The sequence below is a fragment of the Calonectris borealis genome, chromosome 16 (genome assembly GCF_964195595.1).
Source record: "Calonectris borealis chromosome 16, bCalBor7.hap1.2, whole genome shotgun sequence".
Taxonomy (NCBI): domain Eukaryota; kingdom Metazoa; phylum Chordata; class Aves; order Procellariiformes; family Procellariidae; genus Calonectris; species Calonectris borealis.
The window spans coordinates 20,209,636-20,230,450 of NC_134327.1; the positions used below are offsets into that span (position 1 = coordinate 20,209,636).

A 20,815-nucleotide genomic window follows, 5' to 3' on the forward strand; every position below is an offset into this window, starting at 1 on the left:
CCTGGGGCAGGGCAGGGTGAGCACTGGGTGTCCCAGCAGCTCTGATCTCCACGGGATGCGGTACTCCCACTTCGTATGTCGGAGCGATGTGGCCTCAGCCCCAGGGTGCGGGCTCCTGGGGGGCTGCAGCGGAGAGCAGATCCCAGCGCTGCCCCACAGTGCTAGAGACAGAGGAGAGCGCCGTTATCGGACCCCCTCCCCTCCCCAGCCCGTGCCCCCTGCCCACCCTCTCCAGGCTGAGCTCCCCCCTCAGCCACAGTCCTACTCCTTTTGGGGTGGTAGGCACCCCCAAATCCTTGCCTGCCCATTTCCCTGGAGAGATGTGGCCGTGTGCTGCCCGGCCTCCCGCTGCCGCTGCCTGGAGCCTGCCGGTGCCCAGCGGGCCTGAACCTCCATCCCTCTTTTTGTTTGTAGCGACTTCCCAGCTCATTCACGGTTCGGGATCTCTGTCAGCCAGACGGGCAGCCTCAGCGCCCGGGGCAGGGGGGACCCGGCTCAGCTTTCCAAGGACTGGGAAAGCTGCTGAATCCACTCAGCCCCCCCCCCCAAGCCCAGCCTCGGGGCCCAACCGAGGTCTGAGCTGGTTGTAACCGTTGCCAGCACCTCCGGCTGGCTGCATTTCAGTCCGGCGACTTGTCAGCGTCTGTCTCCTCCCGTGACTGTCCCCTTGGGCTCCCGAGGCCCGGGCTGCCCCTCTGCCACCACCTGCCCTCTCCCCGGGGACAGCCAGCGTGCCGAACGGCTCTGGCTGTGGGCTCTGTGCCGGAGCGACAGCCTTTCCGTGCCTCCTGGTAATTATCTGTTTGGATTTGTGCTGTATGGCTGCGTTAAACACCCCGGCGCATCTTCTGTTTGCTTCCCTAATTGCTGCCAAGCGCCCAGCCGCTGGTTTTAAGTTTCTTCTTTCTTTCCCTTCCTCTTCTCTTGCTTTCAAGTGAATTTAACCCATGTCCAAGCATCAGAGGCCCAGCTCCTCCGCCGGGCAACGCGAGCGGAGGCTGCATCTGAGCGGGGAGCGGCGCCAGGCTGTCTGCACAGGGCCCGGCTCGTCCCCGGAGGCTCTCGCGGTGCCGCTGCCACCGGGCCGGGCTTGTCTGCAGGCACCCCCGCACCACTGCCGCTCGCTCCCGCCAGCCCTGTCCCACGGCCCCGCTGTGCCGGGGAGGGCGTCCCCGGGAGACGCCGCACACCGTGCATCCCGCGGGCTTTGCCGGCTGTGCCGCTGGCAGCTGCCTGCGCCCCTGGGCTCTTCCACGGCACCTTTCGGGTGGCTGTTCCCCTCCCTGGCTGCTCCAGGGGGGCTGTGAGGGTGAAAGCGATGGGCTGGGGGCAGCGGGGGATCGAGGCTGCACCCCGCTTGGCAGCCATCGGCCCCCAGGCTGCATGGAGCATCTCAGAGCCACGGACCTGGGCCATGAGCATCACCGGCCGGGATGCTCCTCCCTTGGTGCCTCTCCATCAGGGCCTGGCCATTCTCCGTCCCAAATCAAGCGGCTAAAATAATTCCCTCGCTTTTATCTTGGGTCTGGGGAGAGCCAGCGATGGAGAGGGTCCTCCACTCCCATCAGCCACCATCGGATGGACGTGCCAGCCATCCCTCGGGGCTCGAGGACCGTGTCCCTGTCGCCTGGTCCCCAAGCTGGAAGTCATTTCCCCGGGCTCCAGCTCCTCGCCGTGTCCCTGGGAGCTGCTGGGAGCCCAGCGCCCTCCAGCCTCAGAGCCGGCTCTTTGGCAGGTTCGGCACAGCACCGGCACACAGGGTGCAGGCAGGACGGGCAGGGCCCCGCGCCAGGCACCGGCTGGGGCAGGAGGGGGGGGGCGAGCCCCCATCAATTATTCACCTCTGTATTTATAGAGGGAAATGCTTTAAATAATGGATGGCGGGGTGCGGTGGGGCCGTTGGAAAGCCGGCCTCGCTGCCGCTGAAATATTTATTGGCCTGGTTTGCTGGGGTGCCGCCTGGCTGCCGCGAGGCTCGGCAAGGCTCCTGGCCGACACGGCCTCACCGCCGAGCGCCCGGCTGGCACGGGGAGCGTGGGCAGCTCTGCTCCGCCGCCACTGCCTCCTCTGCCCTCCACGAAAATGATCGGGGGGTGGAACAGCTCTGCTGTGAGGACAGGCTGGGAGAGTTGGGGTGGTTCAGCCTGGAGAAGAGAAGGCTCCGGGGAGACCTTACTGCGGCCTGGCAGTACTTGAAGGGGGCTTGTAAGAAAGATGGGGACAGAGTTTTTAGCAGGGCCTGTTGTGACAGGACAAGGGGGAATGGTTTAAACTAAAAGAGGGGAGATTCAGACTAGAGATAAGGAAGAAATTGTTTACAATAAGGGTGGTGAAACACTGGCCCAGGTTGCCCAGAGAGGTGGTCGATGCCCCATCCCTGGGAACATTCCAGGTCAGGCTGGACGGGGCTCTGAGCAACCTGGTCTGGTGGAAGATGTCCCTGCCCACGGCAGGGGGGTTGGACCAGATGAGCTTTAAAGGTCCCTTCCAATCCAAACTATTCTATGATTCCATGATCCTGATCCTGCTCCCATCAGTGGCTGGATCCCAGATAAATCCCCATCCATTCCCCATCATGGGGGATGCCAGGGCCACACAGCCCCTTGGAGGACCCCACTCTGTGCCTGGCCATATCCCCTCTGTGGCTGTCCCCAGCAACCCTGCACCACCCGATAGGGACCCCCAGGGTCTCCCTCCCCATCGGTGCCACAACATCCCCCAGCCCTGCCCGCCCCCCCTGCCCGCTCCCCCCACCTGCTCCCCCCGCCCGCTACCCCTGCCCACCCTCCCTGCCCACCCTCCCTGCCCACCCTCCCTGTCCGCCCTCCCTGCCTGCTCCTCCTGCCCGCTCTCCCTGCCGGACCGGCAGCCCCTCAGCCCACACCCCTATATTGCAGAGAGACCCGTGGAAGATGTCGAACCCGAGAAACGGCGACACCAAGCCCCCATGTTTGCCCCGCAATGGACTGGTGAAGATCCCCACGCAACCCAACGGCCTCGGCTCCGCCAGCATCACCAAAGGCACCCCCGCCGTGAAAAACCGCCTGTGCCAGCCTTCCTCCGTGCCTGCCATCCTCAGCCCGGCCTTAGCCCACCGCAGCGACCTGCCCATTCCCAGCCTGGCCTCCCCGCTCTCCTTGGCCGCTCTGGCCGGCGTCTCCTCCCCTCCCGGCGCTTCCTTGGTGGGACTGAACACGAGCGAAGGCTCGGAGCAGCCCTCACCGGAGCGGCTGCCCGGCTCGCCCTCGGAAAGGCAGCTGGCGGTGGACGAGAAGATCCTCAACCGCTTGTTCTGGTACTTTTCGGCGTGCGAGAAGTGCGTGCTGGCGCAGGTGTGCAAGGCGTGGCGGCGGGTGCTCTACCAACCCAAGTTCTGGGTGGGCTTGACGCCCGTCCTGCACACCAAAGAGCTCTACAACGTCCTGCCCGGCGGCGAGAAGGAGTTTGTCAGCCTGCAGGGCTTCGCTGTCCGCGGCTTCGACGGCTTCTGCCTCGTGGGCGTCTCCGACCTGGACATTTGTGAGTTCATTGACAACTACCCCCTCTCCAAGAAGGGGGTCAAGTCCATGAGCCTTAAGAGGTCGACCATCACGGACGCAGGGTTGGAGGTAGGTGACCCCCGGTGAGGTGGAGGAGATGTGGCAATGGTGGGTCCTTCCCGGTGGCCCTGGGGACACGTACGCGGGCAGAGCTTTCACTGGCCACAGGCAAGGAGCAGGCAGGCGGCATGGCCACCCCACGGGCGCGGGCAGCGTGGGGAGCCCCTGGCTGGGGGTTTGGGCGGTGGGATGGGCTGCAGCAGCCCCAGGCAGGGGGCAAAGATGCTCTCGGGGGGGGGGTTCATCCTTGCTGCCTGCAGATGCTGCCGGGAAGGCAAAGCCAGGCGAGGTGGCCCTGCCACTGCTGGGTGGCGGATGCGGTGGCGGGTGGGGAGCAGGGCTCAGGGGACGGGGACGTCCCCGCTTGGCTGGTGGCTCCCCAGCAAGGGGGGGTCTCCTGGGCAGGGGGCTGTGGGTCAGAGGGAGATGGGGCAACTCATGGTCCTGCACAGGGCCAGGCAAGGTCCCCACCGAGGTCCCCTGACCCCATGCCATGGCCAAACACAGCACCGGTTGCTCCGTGGCCACATCCTGCCCGAGCAGCGCCCAGGCTGGCAGTGGGCATTAATCCTGCCCCCGCCAGCAGCACCGGGTACAGAGCAGGGGCCGGGGGTCCCTGCCTGTCCCCTCCCGTTCCCCGCTGATGCTGGCATGTCCTAGAGCAGGGTGCTGCTCCGACGCTGGGGGGGTCCCAGGGAGAAGGCTGGACCCACGCAGGGCTGGGGGCAGCGGGAAGAGCCCTGGGGGGCTCAGCAGGAGCCAGGGCAGGGGCGCGAGGCTGCGCGAGGCGGGTGACGGTGCCCGCCGTGCCCTAACCCCCTGCCCCTCGGCAGGTGATGCTGGAGCAGATGCAGGGCGTGGTGCGGCTGGAGCTGTCGGGCTGCAACGATTTCACGGAGGCCGGGCTGTGGTCCAGCCTCAACGCCCGCATCACGGCGTTGAGCGTCAGCGACTGCATCAACGTGGCCGACGACGCCATCGCCGCCATCTCGCAGCTCCTGCCCAACCTCACCGAGCTCAACCTGCAAGCCTACCACGTGACGGACACGGCACTCGCCTACTTCACCGCCAAGCAAGGCTACACCACCCACACCCTCCGCCTCAACTCCTGCTGGGAGATCACCAACCACGGCGTGGTCAACATGGTCCACAGCCTGCCCAACCTGAGCGTCCTCAGCCTCTCGGGCTGCTCCAAGGTGACGGATGACGGCGTGGAGCTGGTGGCCGAGAACCTGCGGAAGCTGCGCAGCCTCGACCTCTCCTGGTGCCCTCGCATCACCGACATGGCCCTGGAGTACATCGCCTGCGACCTGCACAAGCTGGAGGAACTGGTGCTCGACAGGTATGGGGCCGTGCTGAGCCGTGCTGTGCCGTGCCAAGCCATGCCGAGCCATACCAAGCTGTGCCAAGGCATGCCATGCCATGCCAAGCCATGCTGAGCCATGCCATGCCATGCTGTGCCATGTCAAGCTGTGCCGAGCCATGTTGAGCTATGCCAAGGCATGCCATGCCAAGCCATGCTGAGCCATGCCATGCCATGCTGTGCCATGTCAAGCCGTGCTGAGCCATGTTGACCTATGCCAAGGCATGCCATGCCATGCCATCCTGACCTATGCCCAGCCATGCCAAGGCATGCCATGCCATGCCGAGCCATGCTGCACCATGCTGAGCCATGCCAAGGCATGCCATGCCATGCCGAGCCATGCCGCACCATGCTGAGCCATGCCAAGCCATGCCATGCCATGCCAGGTCACGCCATGCAACGCTGTGCCATGCCATGCTGCACCATGCCGAGCCATGCCGTGCTGAGCCATGCTGGAGGCAGCGGGTGCAGCATGGGGGCCACAGTCTGGGGACACCCATGGGTGCCCCGCACCCGGCTGGCCCTGACACCCCGTGTCCCCGGCAGGTGCGTGCGGATCACCGACACCGGCCTCAGCTACCTGTCCACCATGTCGTCCCTGCGGAGCCTCTACCTGCGCTGGTGCTGCCAGGTAGGTGGGGGAACACAGCCGGGCCCCCCCGGCCAGCACGGCGGGGAGGGCAGAGCTGCTGGCACCCCCTGGGCCTCGAGCTCAGGGCGGGCACCCCCGGCTGGAGCCCCCCAACTTGACGCTGGGAAGCGGGAAAGGGATGGGGTGCTCCTGTGAGCTCAGCAGGACTCAGCCCCGGCACCCTGCCCCGGCACCCTGCCCCTGCCCCAGCACCCTACCGCTGCCCCAGCACCCTGCCCCTGCTCCAGCACCCTGTCCCTGCCCCAGCACCCTGCCCCTGCCCCAGCACCCTACCGCTGCCCCAGCACCCTGCCCCTGCCCCAGCACCCTACCGCTGCCCCAGCACCCTGCCCCTGCCCCAGCACCCTGCCCCTGCCCCAGCATCCTGCCCCTGCCCCAGCACCCTACCACTGCCCCAGCATCCTGCCGCTGCCCCAGCACCCCGCCCCTGCCCCAGCACCCTGCCCCTGCCCCAGCATCCTGCCCCTGCCCTGGCACCCTGCCCCTGCCCCAGCACCCTGCCCCTGCCCCTGCACCCTGCCCCTGCCCCAGCACCCTACCGCTGCCCCAGCACCCCGCCCCTGCCCCAGCACCCTGTTCCTGCCCCAGCACCCCACCCCTGCCCCAGCATCCTGCCCCTGCCCCAGCACCCTGTTCCTGCCCCAGCACCCTGCCCCTGCCCCAGCATCCTGCCCCGGTACCCTGCCCTAGCACCCAGCTCCCTGCCCCAGCACCCTGCCCCTGCCCCAGCACCCAGCTCTCTGCCCCAGCTCCCTGCCCCAGCACCCAGCTCCCTGGTCCAGCATCATGCACCCTGGCTCTGCATCCTGCTGCTGCTCCCTGCTCTGGCACCCTGCCACAGCACCCAGCTCCCTGCCCCAGCGCCCTGCCTCAGCACCCAGCTCTCTGCACCAGCATCCTGCATCCTGCTCCTGCACCCTGTCCCCGCACCCTACTGCTGCTCCCTGCCCCAGCACCCTGCCGTAGCACCCAGCTCCCTGACACTGCTCCCTGCCCCAGCTCCCTGCCCCAGCACCCAGCTCCCTGGTCCAGCATCCTGCACCCTGTCCCAGCTCCCTGATCCTGCTCCCTGCCCTGGCTCCCTGCCCTAGCACCCTGCCCCAGCACCCGGCTCCCTGGCCCAGCATCCTGCACCCTGTCCCAGGTCCCTGATGCTGCTCCCTGCCCTGGCACCCTGCCACAGCACCCAGCTCCCTGCCCCAGCATCCTGCACCAGCACCCAGCTCCCCGGCCCAGCATCCTGCACCCTGTCCCCGCATCCTGCTGCTGCTCCCTGCCCTGGCACCCTGCCCCAGCACCCAGCTCTCTGACGCTGCTCCCTGCCTCAGCACCCAGCTCCCTGCCCCAGCATCCTGCACCCTGTCCCCGCACCCTACTGCTGCTCCCTGCCCTAGCACCCTGCCCCAGCACCCTGCCCCAGCGATGCTGACCCCCCGTACCACAGCGGCTGCCCCCCAAACAGCCCCCCTTGTCCCCCCCCCCTGCTCCCACTCCATTTTTTTTTCCAGGTGCAGGATTTTGGCCTGAAGCATCTCCTGAGCATGGGCAGCCTGCGCCTCCTCTCGCTGGCCGGTGAGCGCCCCGCGCTCCCCGGGACGGGGGGGGCCGGGTCCCCACGGGGCTGGGGAGGGACCGGGGGCGTGGGGCCAGGGACAGCCCCGGGGGACAGCCCCGGGGGACAGCCCGCGTCCCCCCAAGGCAGCACAGTGCTGCTCCTGCACCCCCCTGAGCCGCCCGGGCACCCGCACCCAGCCCGGCTCCCAGGGGATGGGTCTGTGGCTGGGTTCTTGGGGTGCTGGGGTTTTTGGGGTGCTGTTTTTTGAGGTGCGGGTGTTTTGGGGTGCTGTTTTTTGAGGTGCGGGTGTTTTGGGGTGCTGTTTTATGGGGTGTTGGGGATTTTTGCATGCTAGTGCATTTGGGGTGCTGTTTTTTGGGGTTGCTGGTGTTTTGGGGTGCTGGTGTTATGAGGTGCTATTTTTTGGGGATGCTTTTTTTTGGGATGCTGGTGTTTTGGGCTGCTGGTGTTTTTGGGGTGTCAGTGTGTCCATGGTGCTATTTTTTGGGGTGCTGCTTTTTTTGGGATGCTTTTTTTTGGGGCGTGCTGATGTTTTGGGGGCGGGGTTTTGGGGTGCTGTTTTTTGAGGGGGTGGTTTTTTTGGGGGGTGCTGGTTTTTTGGGGGATGCTGTTGTGTTTGAGGTACTATTTTTTGGGGGTGCTGATGCTTTTGGGGTGACGGTGCGCCCTGCCCGCTTGCAGGCTGCCCCTTGCTGACCACCACGGGGCTGTCGGGGCTGGTGCAGCTGCAGGAGCTGGAGGAGCTGGAGCTCACCAACTGCCCCGGGGCCACCCCGGAGCTCTTCAAATACTTCTCCCAGCACCTCCCGTGCTGCATGGTGATCGAGTAGCGCCGGATCCGGCCGCCCCGCTCCCGCGCCCACCCCGCCACCGCCGCCGCCCCGTCTGACATCGCCCACCCCATTTCTTTCCATCTACTGGGGGATGTGAAAGATGCCGTCGATTACAACCGATCCCGGACAATCCCCCCGTGTCGACACCCCCAAAAGGACGTGGGGCTCCGGGGGGAGATGGGGGATGGCGTCGCCCCTCGCCGCAGCCCCTCTGGTACCCTGTAAATTCCCCCCACGCCGCTGCCATTGCCCGTCCTCCTCCCGGTGTCCTGCCAATCCCTTCCGGACAGACAAACGGACGTCATGGAAACCCAAAGTGGGAAGGCGACGGCAGCGTGACCCCCACCCCGGCCGCATCCTGCCCCCACCCCGGTGCCGAGCGGGCACACGGCCCTGCGCCAAGGATGCTCCCAGGGACCGAAGGATGCTCCTGGGGACCAAAGGATGCTCCTGGGGACCAAAGGATGCTCCCAGGGATGGGCAAGAGGAGGATGCTTATTTTTGGCACCCATGGGTGGTGGCAGAGGCTGGATGGGTCCCCTCGCACCCCTGGAGAGGGTCACCAAGCCACCGCCCCCGTGCTCTGCACCCCCCGAGCCCCCGGCCCTGCCCTTGGGGTGCCCGGCGCTTTCTCCTGGTGAATAGGATGTTTTTCTCCGCCCGCCGCCCTCGCATGCTCGCTTGCTTCAGTCTCGTGGTACGGCAGGCCCCAGGGTACCTGGGGGGGACGGTGACAAGTGATAGCCCCCACCCGGCCCCTCCATACGGCTTCACCCCGGCTGGATCCTGCCCCGGGAGCCGGGCTCTCCTGGCAAGCATCCCCCCTCACCCCGGGGACCCCGCTGCACCCCGGTTTACGTGGGGTCGGTGGGGCGATGCTGCTCCCCGCGGGATGCCAACGCCGAGGAGCGACCTGTCCAGCTGGGATGGGACATCCCGGGGGACCAGGGCTAGGTCCAAGCCACCGCGGGGACAGCAGGGGCACAGGGCGAAGGCGGGAGGTGGCACTTCAGGACACGCTGCCACCGCCACCGCTCTTCCAGCTGGAAAGCCATCACTCCGATGCCAGCGGCAAGCAGGGGGCCGGGGGGACCCCTGGGCTGGGCCGAGCCAGGGTCGAGCCGGGCACAGTGCTGGGGTGCCCACGGGGACCTGGCGCGGGAGGGGGCTCGGTGGCCGTCCCCGGGGCATCGCCCGCTGTCACACCGGCTGCCCGCACGGCCCCCGGAGGAGCACGGGCACGGGCACGGACACGGACATGGACATGGACACGCTTTCGGTTTGTTTTGCCTTTGTACCGGCCGGGAAGGAACTGCTGCACCACCCCCCGCCTCCGCGCCCTCCTTTGTCCAAACCGCCCCTTTCTGGCCCTAAAATGGCACGAGGACCCTGGTGGCCCTGGAAGGGGGTTTGGGATACACCAGGAGCCAGCGGGTCTGCGGGACAGGGTGGCAGCGCTGGGGCACGGAGCACCCTGGCACGGTGGCAGCCAGGGTGGGGGGCTGCCTGCACCCCCAAACCCACCGGCATGCTGCCCGCGGTCCAGGCAGGGGCCGGGGACAGGCAAGATGGTGGCACATGTGGGTGCCCCCACCCCTGCCGGTGACGGCAGCAGAGCCGGGGGGTGCCATCAGCCCTGCGCACCCCTACAGTCCCATGTCGTGTGGGCAGCCCCAGGGCTGGGGTGTCCCCATACCGCCCAGTGCAGCCCCACACTCCCCTCTGCACCCCTATCCCCCAGTGTGGCCCTGTATCTCCCTGTATAGCCACCCCCCCATGTACCCCTAAACCCCAGTGCACCCCCACACCCCAGGGCACCCCGAATCTCCCAGGCAGCCTCACACCTCAGTGCACCCCATACCCCCAATGCACGCCATATCCCCCCGACACCCCCATTTTTCCCCCCTGCACACTCACCCCCGCAGTGCACCCCATATCTCTCCGGCACCCCCACCCCCAGTGCACCCCATTTTCCCCCTGACATCCCCATTTTCTCGATCACATCCCCCCACAGTGCACCCCATGTCCCCCTGGCATCCCCACCGCAATTCACCCCATATCCCCCCCGACACCCCCATTTTCCCCCTGCACCCCCACCCCTCCCTGGGCCCCACATCTCTCCGGCACCCCCACCCCCAATGCACCCCATATCCCCCCCGGCACCCCCATTTTCCCCCCTGCACCCCCACCCCCAATGTACCGCATATCCCCACAGAGCATCCCTACATCCCAGCGCACACCCCCACCCCCCACTGCACCCCACATCTCCCCGGCACCCCCACCCCCAATGCACCCCATATCCCCCCGGCACCCCCATTTTCCCCCCTGCACCCCCACGTCCTCTCCGCTTCCCTCAGCGAGCCCCGCCCACCGCCCCAGCGGGGGGGCGGGGTCTGACTCAGGGGCGGGGCTTGATCCCGGGGCGGGACCTCCCGGGGGGCGGGTTCGTGTGCTGGGGTTGGGGCGGGTTCCAGGGGCGGGGAGTAGGCGGGGCTTGTGGGCTTCGGCAGCGGAAGGGGGCGGGGCGGGGCGGAAGAGGGGCGGGGCTCGGCGGCCGTTTCCGTGGCGGCGGCGGCCGGCGGGGCCTGCTGGGCCTGAGCTGCCGGCGGAGCTGCACCGGCACCGGGTACGGCACCGGCATCGCCGCGGCGGCGGAGGGCCTGGCCGGTAGCGGCCAGGGGCCCTGAGGGGCGGGAGGGGGCCCTGAGTGGGACCTGAGGGGCGGGAGGGAGCCCTGGGGGCGTTCTGGGGGGCGGGAGGGGGCCTTGAGGGGCGGGAGGGGGCCTTGAGGGGGCTATGGGGTGTGAGGGGGCTCTCAGGGGGTCCTGGAGGCCTGAGGGGCTCTGAGAGGACCCTGAGGGGGGCCTGAGGGGCGGGAAGGGGTCCTGAGGGGCCTGTGGGGTGGCAGAGGGCCCTGAGGGGGCTCTGAGGGGGCTATGGAGTGGGAGGGAGCTCTGAGAGGACCCTGAGGGAGACCTGAGGGGCAGGAGGGGGCCTTGAGCGGGCTGTGGGGTGTCAGGGGGCCCTGCGGGGTCTATGAGGGGTGGGAGGGGGCCCTGGGGGGCTGAGGGGACCCAGAGGGGACCCTGAGGGGCAGGAGAGGGCTCTGAGGGAGCTATGGGGTGGGAGGGGGCCCTGAGGAGGCTCTGAGGGGCGGGAGAGGACCCTGAGGGGTGGGAGGGGGCTCTGGGGGGGCCCTGAAGGGAGGAAGGTGGACCTGAGGGGGCCCTGGGGGGCTGAGGAGCTCTGAGGGGAACCTGAGGGGTGGGAGGGGGCCCTGAGGGAGCTCTGGGGTGGGAAGGGGCTCTGAAGGGCTCAGAGAGGACCTTGAGGAGGCCCTAAGGGGTCTGTGGGTCAGGAGTGGGCCCTGAGGAGGGGGGAATATGGGGCGTGAGGGGGGCTGGGGCTCCTGATGAGGGAAGGGTGTAGGAGCAGGAGGGCCTGGCTCAGCGGGAGCTGGCCTGTGGGTGCCCCAGAGTCCCTGCAACCCCCCAGGCAGCCTTGCTGGCCCCAGGGCTCTCCCAGAGTAGCTCCCAGCCCCTGGCACCCTGGCCTGGGACAGGGATGGGAAGAGCTGCTCCTCTGCCTGGCGGGGGGAGCTGCTGCCCCCCACCCCACACTAGAGAAGCAGAGTGAACCCCTGCCTGTGGTGCTTGCAGGGGTTCAGGGCGCAGGGAGTGCCCCGCGGAGATGACTGCGGCCTCATTTCACCCAACATCTTGCTGGAGACGCTGCTCACCTCAGTCCACGTCGCTGTAGTCAACCTCCCGTAGCATCACCAACAGCCGCTCTCATCAGCGGAGCATCCTGGGGGGTTGAACTGAGGAGGGAACAAGAAACCCAGAAAAAGTTTTCAAGAACTCCTTGAGAGGGAATTACAGACGGAAGCAGGAGGAGAAGCCTGGCGCTGGGCTGTATCTCTCTCCCCGCAGGTAGCAACCGGGCTGTAGCCTCTCACCTCCGCGGCCCATTGATGTGGCCACAAAAAGCTGCGGTCGAAGCCACCTGGGCCTGCCGGGAGCTGCGGGAGCCGCGCCTGTCCCTTCCCAGCTCTGGCTGAGGCGGAGCAGGGCGGCCGCGCGAGCGTGAATGCAGCCTGCGGGGACGCGAGCCTCCGAGCCTGCTCCTGGAGAGGGGAGTCCGCCCCGAGGACGGCCATGGAGAAAATGGCCAGGGTCACCACCGCCCTGGGGGGCAATGCCCTCACGGGACGGACCATGTTCTGCCACCTGGACGCCCCCGCCAATGCCATCAGCGTGTGCCGCGATGCTGCCCAGGTGGTGGTGGCCGGCCGTAACATCTTCAAGATCTACTCCATCGAGGAGGACCAGTTTGTGGAGAAGTTGAACCTCCGCGTCGGCCGCAAACCCTCCTTGAACTTCAGCTGCGCGGACGTGGTGTGGCACCAGATGGACGAGAACCTGCTGGCCACCGCTGCCACCAACGGCGTGGTCGTCACCTGGAACCTGGGCAAGCCATCCCGCAACAAGCAGGACCAGCTCTTCACTGAGCACAAGCGCACCGTCAACAAGGTCTGCTTCCACCCCACCGAGGTCTACATGCTCCTCAGCGGCTCCCAGGACGGCTACATGAAATGCTTTGACCTGCGCAAGAAGGACTCCGTCAGCACCTTCTCTGGTACAAGAGCGAGCTGTTTCTTGTCCCCTCTACCCTGGTGAGAGGCAGAGGTTGGGGGCTTTGCCCTTTCCCCGTGCCCGGGAGGAGGGTTTGCTGAGGGCGCGATGTCCGGAGCAGGCAGCGAGAGAGCCGAGAGGCATTTTGCTGCTTTTTTTTTTGCTGCTCGGTGGTGGGCTGAGTCTGCACAGGAGGTGGGAGGTGGCCACATCACTCCCTGCTTCCCCTTCTCTCTGGGCTGGGGACCTCCACGGCACTTTCAGTGGGTTTTTTAGCTTTACTGGAGCTCTGTCCCAGGGGATCTCAACTTCTGTCCCCGCTCAGGCCAGTCGGAGAGCGTGCGTGACGTCCAGTTCAGCATCCGGGACTATTTCACCTTCGCCGCCACCTTTGAGAACGGGAACGTGCAGCTGTGGGACATCCGCCGGCCGGACCGCTACGAGAGGATGTTCACGGCCCACAACGGGCCCGTCTTCTGCTGCGACTGGCACCCCGAGGACAGGTGCGTGCGGGGCCGGACCCTGCCAGCCGCCCGGCCTCGGCAGAGACGAGGGACGCCCTAAAAACAGGGTTGGGGTCCTTTTTGCGGGGGGGGAAGCAGGGTCTCTGATACCCTGGCCCCTTGTGTCAGGGGCTGGGCCGCTGCTGGAAGGTGGGAGCAATTATTACTTTGAGGATTTGGGGGTGTGTTAAGGTGTTTTGGGTTTGGTTTTTTGACAAGTTGGGGGATCCTGAGGCGCTGGATTGCTAATGGTGGGGTATTGCAAGCTGCTGTCTTGCCCCTCGTGTCGGGACAGCCTCTTGCTCCAGCGCTCAGCTCAGGAACAGACGCTGCGCGGCTGCTCTGGGACACGGCTTGCTCGCGTTTGATCACGTTTCCCTCCTGCCTTTCCCCGGGGGCGGTTGGGGAGCGTCTGGAAGCAGTTGTTGTGGCATGCGGGTCCCTCCTCGCTCCCTGCCAGGCAGCGCTGCGACTCCTCACAAGCTTAGAGGGGCACTGAAATACCTTCAAACTGGCCTTTTTCCTCTCCGCTGTCCCTGGCAAGTGGAAACCAGAGGTGGGGGGAACCGATCTGGCTGGGAGCCCTTCAGATGAGCGTGGCTCTAAAGACGCAGGGCCTTAAACGGGAGCGGGAAGGAGGGGTGTTGCCTGACCTGGTTATTGGAGAGCAGATGTGTTAGGGTAGCGTGTGGGAGGATGGAATTGCAGCCCGGCTGCCTCCCCTTGGCGTGGACCTGGTCACATCGATGTTGTGAGTGTTTCTGTGCCGGGGCAGGAAAGGAGGGGTGAACGGGCACAGATCCTGGCCCACGCTGGCGTCTCACTGTCGTTCTCCGTCCTTCTCCCAGGGGCTGGCTGGCAACAGGCGGCCGGGATAAGATGGTGAAGGTGTGGGACATGAACACCACGCGGGCGAAGGAGATTTACTGCGTGCAGACCATCGCCTCCGTGGCCCGGGTGAAATGGCGCCCGGAGTGCAAGCACCACATCGCCACCTGCTCCATGATGGTGGACCACAACATCTACGTCTGGGACGTGCGGCGTCCCTTCATCCCCTCCGCCATGTTCGAGGAGCACAAGGACGTCACCACGGGCATCGTGTGGCGTCACCTCCACGATCCCTATTTCCTCCTGTCGGGCTCGAAGGACAGCACCCTCTACCAGCACATCTTCAAGGACGCCAGCCAGCCCATCGACCGGGCCAACCCCGAAGGGCTGTGCTACAGCCTCTACGGAGACCTGGCCTTCGCCGCCAAAGAGAGCCTCATCTCCTCCGACTCCAACCGCAAGCCCTACATCGGGGACCGGCGTCACCCCATCTTCTTCAAGCGCAAGCTGGACCCCACGGAGCAGTTTGAGTACATCTCCTCCTCCAGCGCCCTCAGCGTCTTCGAGACGGACGTGGAGAGCGGCAGCATGGACTGGTTCGTCCACACCGCCAAGCAGTACGCGCTGGCCGGCCGGCCCCTGGCCGAGCTCTGCGACCACAACGCCAAGGTGGCCAAGGGCTTGGACCGCAACCAGGTGAGACCTAGGCTGGAGGCTCTCGGTGCAGACCTAGGCTGGTGCTGAGGTTGAAAGGTGCTGTCAGGATGAGGCCCGCCACCCGAGCTGGATGGCAGCTCTCCATCCGGCTGTGGCCTCTGGCTGTCCCCAGAAGGTGTACCTCCGCCTGGCACCAAACCCATAGCGCTGTTGCCTGCAACAAGCGCAGGTCATTGCCCAGAAACTTGGCCCCCCTGGGAGCCCACCCAGCTCTCTAGAGCGGCAGGTGATGGGGGTTTGCGGACAGGCGCGTGACTGCACGGTTTGTAGCCTGGCGAGGTCTGACCGCCGCTGTCTCTCGCGCAGGTGGCTCAAACGTGGACGATGCTGCGAATTATCTATTCCAGCCTTGGCACCGTGTCGTCCGCCAACCTCAACCACAGCCTGGGGAAAGGCAGCACCGCCCTCCCGCTCATGAACAGGTAAGGGGTACTGGAGCTGCAGCGAACGACGGCTGGGGCGGCTCTGTGAGCAGGAGAGCGGAGACGGCTCCTCGGCTGGGCTGGAGTCGCGGGGTGGGAGCAGGGACGGCTCTCCCCCAGCCTCAGGCCGCACTGGTTTGCAGGTTGGCATCGTTTGAACGCAGCCGTTTTCCGTGTGGGTGTGAGAAGCGAGCAGCCAGCCTGGCCTTGAGCCGTGCAGCCTTGTACGCTGCTCCCTTCCCTTGAAACAAAGTTTGTGGTGGGGCTGGTACCATCTTTGCAGTTATTTAATTAGTGACTGGGGATGGAGAAGCCCTGTCTCACCGCTGGAGCCAGAGCTGCTGGTGTGGAGAGGTTGTCTTCTGCCTTACAAAGGGAGAGGACAGCCCAGCTCTGCGAGCGGCTCGCTGGCGTGGAGAGCCCCATCGTGGGCTGATGAAGCAGGAAAACTTGTTTTTCCTCTTCTCGATGACATATAAAAGTGAGGGGTGAGGACTCCAAATGAGCTGTCAGACCTTGCAGGGCTGGGTTGCCAGGGTGAGTGGCAAATCCTCGAATAACATCAAAGGAAAGGCTCTCCTCGAGCAAGCTCTGCACCCGGACGGGTCGCTGTCTGTCGCTGACTTAAACACGGCAGGCAGCACGCTGAAGAGCTCGGCTCTGCTTCAACCCCATTCCCTTCCTTTTCCGTCTCGGTGAAGCCTGAGAGCGGTGATGCATAACAAACAGCAAAGCACCTTGTAGGGAGGCAGCTCCTGTTTGCCTGAGGTGAAGGTAAATGTTAAGAGATGGAGTCGAGAGCCTGCACTTGGCTCTGAAATCCTTTAGGAAGACCTTTGCGGGCACCTTTGCGGTGCGTGCGCAGAGACGCCAGGCTTGGAGAAAGGGCTGTGTTAACTGTTAATTGCAATGTATCTTTGTTTTTAAGTTACAAAGTGGGGACAGCTGACTTCTGTGCTCTTGGGGAAATCACCATATCTTGTGCTTCACTGTTCAAATTGCAACTGGAGACCTATATCCAGGCTGTTTGCTGGCTTGAACGGAAGCTGTAAACTTCTGTGACTACTAAATTTGGCTGCTTTCCCAGCTTTAACCTGAAGGACATCCCCTCTGGGCTGGGCAGCGAGTCGAGACTGGACCGCAGCAAAGGAGAAAGCCGCACGGAAAACATCCTCATGGATTCCTCCTCCACCCTGATCAACAACGAAGGTAACGTTTCTGGGGCGGGCACAGTCCCAGTCCTACAGCTCTTCCCCCCTTAGCTCTAGATGGCCCTGTGATGAGATAAACCGGGAAATTTATCCCGTAAATTGGGGTGATTGGACCTGCTGCAGCCCCCAGGGCGTTGCAGAAGGACAGTTTACTCCCGTGACCCCCACAGTGGTGGCTGCGGGTGCCAGGAATGCGACTGCGGTGGGGAGCTGAGCCGTCTGGCTCGGACACAGCCTGGCACGCTGGGGCAGGACACGGGGGAGGTGGATCCAACCGTGTGCCCGAGGGGGATGAGCTGATTTCTCTCTCCCTGGGCACGCAGACAACGAGGAGACAGAGGGCAGCGACGTCCCTGCGGACTACCTGCTGGGAGACGTGGAAGCGGATGAGGACGACCTGTACATGATGGACCACGAGAACCCTCATGGTGAGTGTGCGGCTGGTGCTGGGAGGTGTTGCCCATCCCAGCCACGCGGCTGGACTTTCTCCTGGCCTTCCCTACTCATTCCTGATCAGATATCTCTCCTCGCAGCCGAAGAGCAGGAATACAGCCTTCCCCAAGAAGCCTTCCCCCTGCGCCATGAAATCGTGGACAACCCGTCAGCCTTGGACCACCTGCAAGACAAGGCTGACTCCCCTCACGTCAGCGGCAACGAGGCCGAGACGGTGTCACTGACACCCGTGGAGTCCTTCTCCCTCATCTCCATCTCCCACTCGCTCTACGAGAACCGCCTGCCCTCCGACTTCTTCAATCCCATCGTGCGGGACACGCTCCTCTTCTACGCCGAGCAGGGAGACGTGCAGACGGCCGTGTCTGTCCTCATCGTGCTGGGAGACCGCATCCGCAAGGAGATCGACGAGCAGACCCAGGTAGACCCCGGGAAGCCCCTTCCTGGCTGCGTAGGAACTGAACCCCCCCGTCTGGCCTGGCGCAGCAGCCCCACGAGATGCAGTAGGACACCTCGGTGGGACCTCGGTGGTGTATCCCAACGCGATGGGATCCCGGCTGGGCTCTGGGCACCTCCCTTCTCCTCCAGCCCCTGCCGGGCCCGCTCTAACCCGGGGTGGGCAGCTCCAGGACCCCTGGTGCCCGGCTGGCTGCCCTACCACCAGTCCTGGCAGGGACCCGAGGTGGTGTCTGCGGGCCCAGGGTGGGGAAGTGGCCTTGGCGTCTTGATCTGGGGAAGGAAGCCTCTTCCCTGCAGCTGGAGGAACTGCTCTGTGGGGCTGGGGATCTTGCCTTTGGGACGCAGGGTTGGGATCCCGAGGGGTTTTCGGGGGGCGGTGAGGCTCAGCTGTCTGCGGCCGTCCCCAGGAGCACTGGTACACGTCCTACATCGACCTGCTGCAGCGCTTCCAGCTCTGGAACATCTCCAACGAGGTGATCAAGCTGAGCACGTGTCGCGCCATCAACTGCCTCAACCAGGCTTCCACCACTCTGCACGTCAACTGCAGCAACTGCAAGCGGCCCATGAGCAACAGGGGCTGGATCTGCGATAGGTGAGGGCAGCACTGCGGGCAGGGAGGAGGGGACCGCGCTCCGGTCACCAAGGGGAGTCCCAAAGGGGCTGCAGGGGCAGGAGGAGGGGGTTGGTGCCCCCCGTTCCCCCTCGTTGCCCCCCAGGGGCTCTGACGCTCACCCCCTTCTCCCCGGCGCAGGTGTCGGCAGTGTGCCAGCATGTGTGCCGTCTGCCACCACGTGGTGAAGGGGCTCTTCGTCTGGTGCCAGGGCTGCAGCCACGGCGGCCACCTCCAGCACATCATGAAGTGGCTGGAGACCAGCTCCCACTGCCCCGCCGGCTGCGGCCACCTCTGCGAGTACACCTGAGCCCCTCGCCGGCCGGGGGAGACGGCAGTTGGGGGGGGCAGGCGGCGGTGGGCAGGGCAGGCAGGGCCTCCTGCCCGCTCTCCCCGCACCTCCCTCCCTCTATTTATTTTTGTGTAGATAGGGGCCCTGAGTGCGCCCCCAACCCCTGCCCGGGCCTTTTGTACTGGATTAAAACAAAACAGCAGCTGAACTGAGCCCTGCCTCGTGTCTGTGTTTCACCTGCCTGCGGGGTCCGGGGGGGGCTCGGCCCCAGTCCCGCTCCCTGTCTCGGTGACCCTGCTCTGCGGCGCCCTGGGGGCCTGCGGGCCCCCTTGTCCCTGCGGGCCCCCTTGTCCCTGCGGGCCCCCTTGTCCCTGCGGGCCCCCTTTAAGGCGTGGCCCCCTTTAAGGCGTGGCCCCCTTTAAGGCGTGGCCCCCTTTAAGGCGTGGCCCCCTTTAAGGCGTGGCCCCCTTTAAGGCGTGGCCCCCTTTAAGGCGTGGCCCCCTTTAAGGCGTGGCCCCCTTTAAGGCGTGGCCCCCTTTAAGGCGTGGCCCCCTTTAAGGCGTGGCCCCCGCCGCGATCCGTAGCGACGCGTCCAGCCAATGGCAGTGCGCGGCGTCGGCGCGGGCCGCGGTGCCTGCCGGGAAGCGTAGTCCGCCGCGGCCCAGCTACCGGCGCCAGTCCCGCTCCCCGATGGCGGCGGCGCGGCGGCTGCTCTCGCTGCTGCTGCCGCTGGCCTGGGCCCGGCCCGCGGGCTGCACCGACCCGCCGGGCGGCGGCTGGTAAGGGCGGGGGGGGCTGGCCCGGGGCCGGGCCCGCTGCCGGGCCTGGTGCCGAGCGGAGCCTCCCGTTGCAGGCTAGCGGGCACGGTGCCGGAGGAGGAGCGGTGCACCGTGGAGCGGGCCGACGCCTCCCTCACCTCCTCCCTCTTCCTGCAGCGGTACGGACGCTGAGCCGGGGGGGGTCCGGGGGCGGGGGCAGGCCCCGGGGGACTGGCGGGGGAGGGGGGGGAGGTCCCGGGGGAAGGTGGTTGGGACCGGCCCCGGTGCGCTCGCCCGTGCGGGACCCCGGTGCGCTGCGCTCCCCCAGGTTCGCCTTCTCCCGGCCGGTCATCCTCCGCGGGGTCACGGACAACTCGGTGAGTGCCGGCAGGGGAAGCGGGGAGCGGCGGGGGGGGGGGCACACCGGTGCCCCGGGAGCGGTGGCGGCAGCATCCCGGCCCCGCTGTGTCCCCCCAGGCCTTCCGTGCCCTCTGCACCCGGGAGAAGCTGCTGGCGGCCTTCGGGGCCCGCCCGGTGCGGCTCAGCACGGCCAACACCTACTCCTACCGGAAAGGTGAGGGGGAGGGCGGGCAGCGCCTTCCCGGGGCGGGGGGTGGGGGGTGCCGGCCTGGCCCCCCAGCTCTCCCCTGCCCGCAGTGGACGTGCCCTTCCAGGAGTACGTGGAGAAGCTGCTGGAGCCGCAGGATCCGGCCAGGCTGGGCAGCGGTGGGTAGCGCCGTCCCGCTCTCCGCAGCCAGCACCCTTCCTCCTCACCGGCCTCATCCTCCCCGTCTTCCCCTCCCCCCCGCCAGACACCCTCTACTTCTTTGGGGACAACAACGTCACCGAGTGGGGTCCCCTCTTCCAGCGGTACGTGCCCCCCACCTTCCGCATCCCGGGCACCAGCCCTGCCTACAGCTTTGGGATCGCAGGTGGGTGCGGGCAGCCCCGGGGTGGGACGGGGTGAGCGGGGGGGGGGGGGGGGTCCCCAGCACCAACCCCCCCAGTCCCACCGCAGGCTCGGGCTCTGGCGTTCCGTTTCACTGGCACGGCCCCGGTTTCTCTGAGGTGATCTTCGGCAGGAAGGTGAGAATTGAACCTTGGCGAGGTATTTGGGGGAGCAGAAAAAAAGACCCCAAGGGGCATCCCCTGAACATGGCGGGCTGGAGAAGCCCCCCCCCCGGGGCTGAGCCCGAGGGGAAATAGGGGTGTCCCCCTCCCCCCGTGTCTTCCAGCGCTGGTTTCTGTACCCGCCGGATAAAACACCCCACTTCCACCCCAACGAGACGACGCTGGCCTGGCTCCACCGCACGTACCCCGCGCTGCCGCCGGCCGAGCGGCCGCTGGAGTGCACCCTCCGTCCCGGGGAGGTGAGTCCGGCCCGGCCCCGGCCAGCCCGCGCCTCACCCCACGTCTCTGCTCCCAGCGGGAGGGTGGAGGGGGCACCCACACAGCCCAGCCAGCACCCCCGGGGCTGCGGGGGGACGCAGGGTGCAGCCCCAGGAGCCCGTGGGGACCCCCCCACCCCGCTCTCTCCCGGCAGGTCCTGTACTTCCCCGACCGCTGGTGGCACGCCACGCTCAACCTGGACACCAGCGTCTTCATCTCCACCTTCCTGGGGTAGAGCCGGGAAGGCCGAGGACGTCCCACCGTCCTCCCGGCCGCGGTGAGAGCGTGCCGGGGCGGCAGCTCCGGCTCCTGCCGCCACCAGGGAAGGGCAGCACCGGCGGCCGCCCGCTCAGCTACTGGTGTTGGGACCAAGTGCCTGACAAAGTTCTGGTTTTTACTGGTGTTTTCCCTCCCCCTTGGATTAAAGTTGTTGTTCTGCCGTAGCGCTGCGTGTATTGCTCCATCCCCGCCGCCAGCGGAGTGCAGGCAGGGCAGGCAGGGGGGTGAGCCCCAGCCCAT

At 66.4% G+C, this 20,815-nt stretch overlaps 3 protein-coding genes across 10 annotated transcripts; all 3 read left to right on the forward strand.

The window, feature by feature from the left end:
- The first annotated feature begins 2,912 nt into the window (after nucleotides 1–2,912).
- Nucleotides 2,913–9,348, forward strand: FBXL16 (F-box and leucine rich repeat protein 16). The gene is made up of 5 exons (XM_075164902.1): nucleotides 2,913–3,608; nucleotides 4,433–4,941; nucleotides 5,509–5,593; nucleotides 7,123–7,186; nucleotides 7,872–9,348. The coding sequence occupies exons 1-5, from the start codon at nucleotides 2,913–2,915 to the stop codon at nucleotides 8,018–8,020; spliced, it is 1,503 nt and encodes a 500-aa protein (XP_075021003.1). The 3' UTR covers nucleotides 8,021–9,348.
- A 1,212-nt stretch (nucleotides 9,349–10,560) lies between these two features.
- WDR24 (WD repeat domain 24) lies at nucleotides 10,561–18,361 on the forward strand. The gene is made up of 10 exons (XM_075165824.1): nucleotides 10,561–10,649; nucleotides 11,683–12,661; nucleotides 12,983–13,160; nucleotides 14,009–14,684; nucleotides 15,012–15,127; nucleotides 16,215–16,336; nucleotides 16,662–16,766; nucleotides 16,872–17,209; nucleotides 17,655–17,839; nucleotides 17,999–18,361. The coding sequence occupies exons 2-10, from the start codon at nucleotides 12,181–12,183 to the stop codon at nucleotides 18,165–18,167; spliced, it is 2,370 nt and encodes a 789-aa protein (XP_075021925.1). The 5' UTR covers nucleotides 10,561–10,649; nucleotides 11,683–12,180; the 3' UTR covers nucleotides 18,168–18,361.
- A 357-nt stretch (nucleotides 18,362–18,718) lies between these two features.
- JMJD8 (jumonji domain containing 8) lies at nucleotides 18,719–20,739 on the forward strand. 8 transcript variants are annotated; one of them, XM_075165829.1, is made up of 9 exons: nucleotides 18,719–18,928; nucleotides 19,003–19,086; nucleotides 19,236–19,284; nucleotides 19,385–19,481; nucleotides 19,565–19,633; nucleotides 19,720–19,839; nucleotides 19,926–19,993; nucleotides 20,143–20,277; nucleotides 20,451–20,739. In XM_075165829.1, the coding sequence occupies exons 1-9, from the start codon at nucleotides 18,840–18,842 to the stop codon at nucleotides 20,529–20,531; spliced, it is 792 nt and encodes a 263-aa protein (XP_075021930.1). In that variant the 5' UTR covers nucleotides 18,719–18,839; the 3' UTR covers nucleotides 20,532–20,739. The 8 variants fall into 8 exon arrangements, with proteins under 8 accessions (XP_075021930.1, XP_075021928.1, XP_075021933.1 ...); XM_075165827.1 differs by having other exon boundaries at nucleotides 18,773–18,928; nucleotides 20,114–20,277; XM_075165832.1 differs by lacking the exon at nucleotides 19,926–19,993 and having other exon boundaries at nucleotides 18,773–18,928; nucleotides 19,776–19,839.
- The last annotated feature ends 76 nt before the right edge of the window (nucleotides 20,740–20,815 follow it).

What these genes read in the sequence shown, in the direction of transcription:
- FBXL16 (XM_075164902.1), top strand. Translation starts at nt 2,913, where the DNA reads ATGTCGAACCCGAGAAACGGCGACACCAAGCCCCCATGTTTGCCCCGC. An exon ending in TCACGGACGCAGGGTTGGAG is followed by an intron (nt 3,609 to 4,432) that starts GTAGGTGACCCC and finishes GCCCCTCGGCAG; the next exon opens with GTGATGCTGGAGCAGATGCA. An exon ending in GCGCCTCCTCTCGCTGGCCG is followed by an intron (nt 7,187 to 7,871) that starts GTGAGCGCCCCG and finishes GCCCGCTTGCAG; the next exon opens with GCTGCCCCTTGCTGACCACC.
- WDR24 (XM_075165824.1), top strand. Translation starts at nt 12,181, where the DNA reads ATGGAGAAAATGGCCAGGGTCACCACCGCCCTGGGGGGCAATGCCCTC. An exon ending in GGACCACGAGAACCCTCATG is followed by an intron (nt 16,767 to 16,871) that starts GTGAGTGTGCGG and finishes CTCTCCTCGCAG; the next exon opens with CCGAAGAGCAGGAATACAGC. An exon ending in AGGGGCTGGATCTGCGATAG is followed by an intron (nt 17,840 to 17,998) that starts GTGAGGGCAGCA and finishes TCCCCGGCGCAG; the next exon opens with GTGTCGGCAGTGTGCCAGCA.
- JMJD8 (XM_075165827.1), top strand. Translation starts at nt 18,840, where the DNA reads ATGGCGGCGGCGCGGCGGCTGCTCTCGCTGCTGCTGCCGCTGGCCTGG. An exon ending in CACCTACTCCTACCGGAAAG is followed by an intron (nt 19,482 to 19,564) that starts GTGAGGGGGAGG and finishes CCCTGCCCGCAG; the next exon opens with TGGACGTGCCCTTCCAGGAG. An exon ending in CTACAGCTTTGGGATCGCAG is followed by an intron (nt 19,840 to 19,925) that starts GTGGGTGCGGGC and finishes GTCCCACCGCAG; the next exon opens with GCTCGGGCTCTGGCGTTCCG.